The sequence below is a fragment of the Bison bison genome, unplaced genomic scaffold, assembly GCF_000754665.1.
Source record: "Bison bison bison isolate TAMUID 2011002044 unplaced genomic scaffold, Bison_UMD1.0 scf7180017864193, whole genome shotgun sequence".
Classification (NCBI taxonomy): Eukaryota; Metazoa; Chordata; class Mammalia; order Artiodactyla; family Bovidae; genus Bison; species Bison bison.
The window spans coordinates 2,317,697-2,318,756 of NW_011494765.1; the positions used below are offsets into that span (position 1 = coordinate 2,317,697).

The 1,060-nt window shown below is 59.0% G+C and overlaps 1 protein-coding gene across 1 annotated transcript in view; it reads left to right on the forward strand.

Moving 5' to 3' along the window:
- The first annotated feature begins 248 nt into the window (after window positions 1-248).
- WDR38 (WD repeat domain 38) overlaps window positions 249-1,060 on the forward strand; it is a 4,966-nt gene continuing 4,154 nt past the window's right edge. The window contains exon 1 of the mRNA XM_010844044.1: window positions 249-598. Coding sequence (XP_010842346.1) covers window positions 254-598 — 345 coding nt within the window. The 5' untranslated portion in view covers window positions 249-253. The remainder of the gene's footprint in view (window positions 599-1,060) is intronic.

Below are 1,060 nucleotides of genomic sequence, written 5' to 3' on the forward strand. Positions count from 1 at the left end.
AAAGGGTCTTTGGTCCAGGGTGGGCCCTCATGGGCACCTATCTTGTGTCATGCTGGATCCCTGAGGGGCAGGGATGGGACTCCCCATTAGGCAGATGGGGAAACAGGATCCTCTCCAAGAGGCTTATGTGCCCTTAGCACTGTGCCTGGGTTCGGTGCAGCCGCAGAGGCTGACGCGGGATGTGGTGCTGGCGTGCCCTCTAGCGGCCGCCACGCGCCATCCCCCTCCGCGGCCAGAGCTGCCCAAGGTCCGAATGCCAGCGGTTAGGGCAGGGAAGTTCCTTCTTGGAGCCATCCGCGGTCCAGCCTGCTGCTGTCCCACTTCCCCCCGGGCTGAGAACAATCTCCCAGACTCCCTTCTCATGGCTTCCCAGAGACCCCAAAGCGGCTGCGCGCCCCTCCCCGATTGCCATGGAGACCGCTTGTACACAGTTTCCCCCTTTCCCTCCACCTTGTCCAAAGTCAGGTCCGCAAGCCGGACCCAGCGCCCGCCTAGGAGGGAGCCCGCCAGGGCGGGCGGCCGCAGGCCCATGAACAGCAGGCCCCGAGGGAAGCTGGCCGTGGGGAGAGTGAAATTCTTCGGCCGGCACCGCGGGGAGGTGAGGTTCTGTCGACCTTTCCCCAGACAGACTTTGGGCTTCTTGACTTTCGAGTAGTTTCTGGTTCTGCGTGGTTCGGGAGCTCGAGTGTTCCCTGAGCTCCAGGTGCAGAATGGGGTCTAGAATTCTAAACTGTGGTTCCAGAGAGGGTTCAAACTCCTGGCTGATTCCAGTGTTCTCTGGACTCTGGCTTAAGAGGGGACGACCCAGAGGGAGGGTAGGGGAGGGAGGAGGGAGGAGGGTAAAAGAAAAAAAAAAAAAAAGAGGGAACTCAGGGCATAGAGCAGATTTTAAGCTAGTTCTGGACTGCAGTTCTAAAACGGGATCTTGGCTTCTAAAGAAGGCTAGCTCTGAGCCTCAGGCTCTGGTTTTACAAGACAGCAGAGAAGGCTCCAAGCTCTTGACTCTACTGCAGAGTGGTTCCTGGGTTCTGGTTGTTGAGAGGCCTGAAGTCCAAGCTCT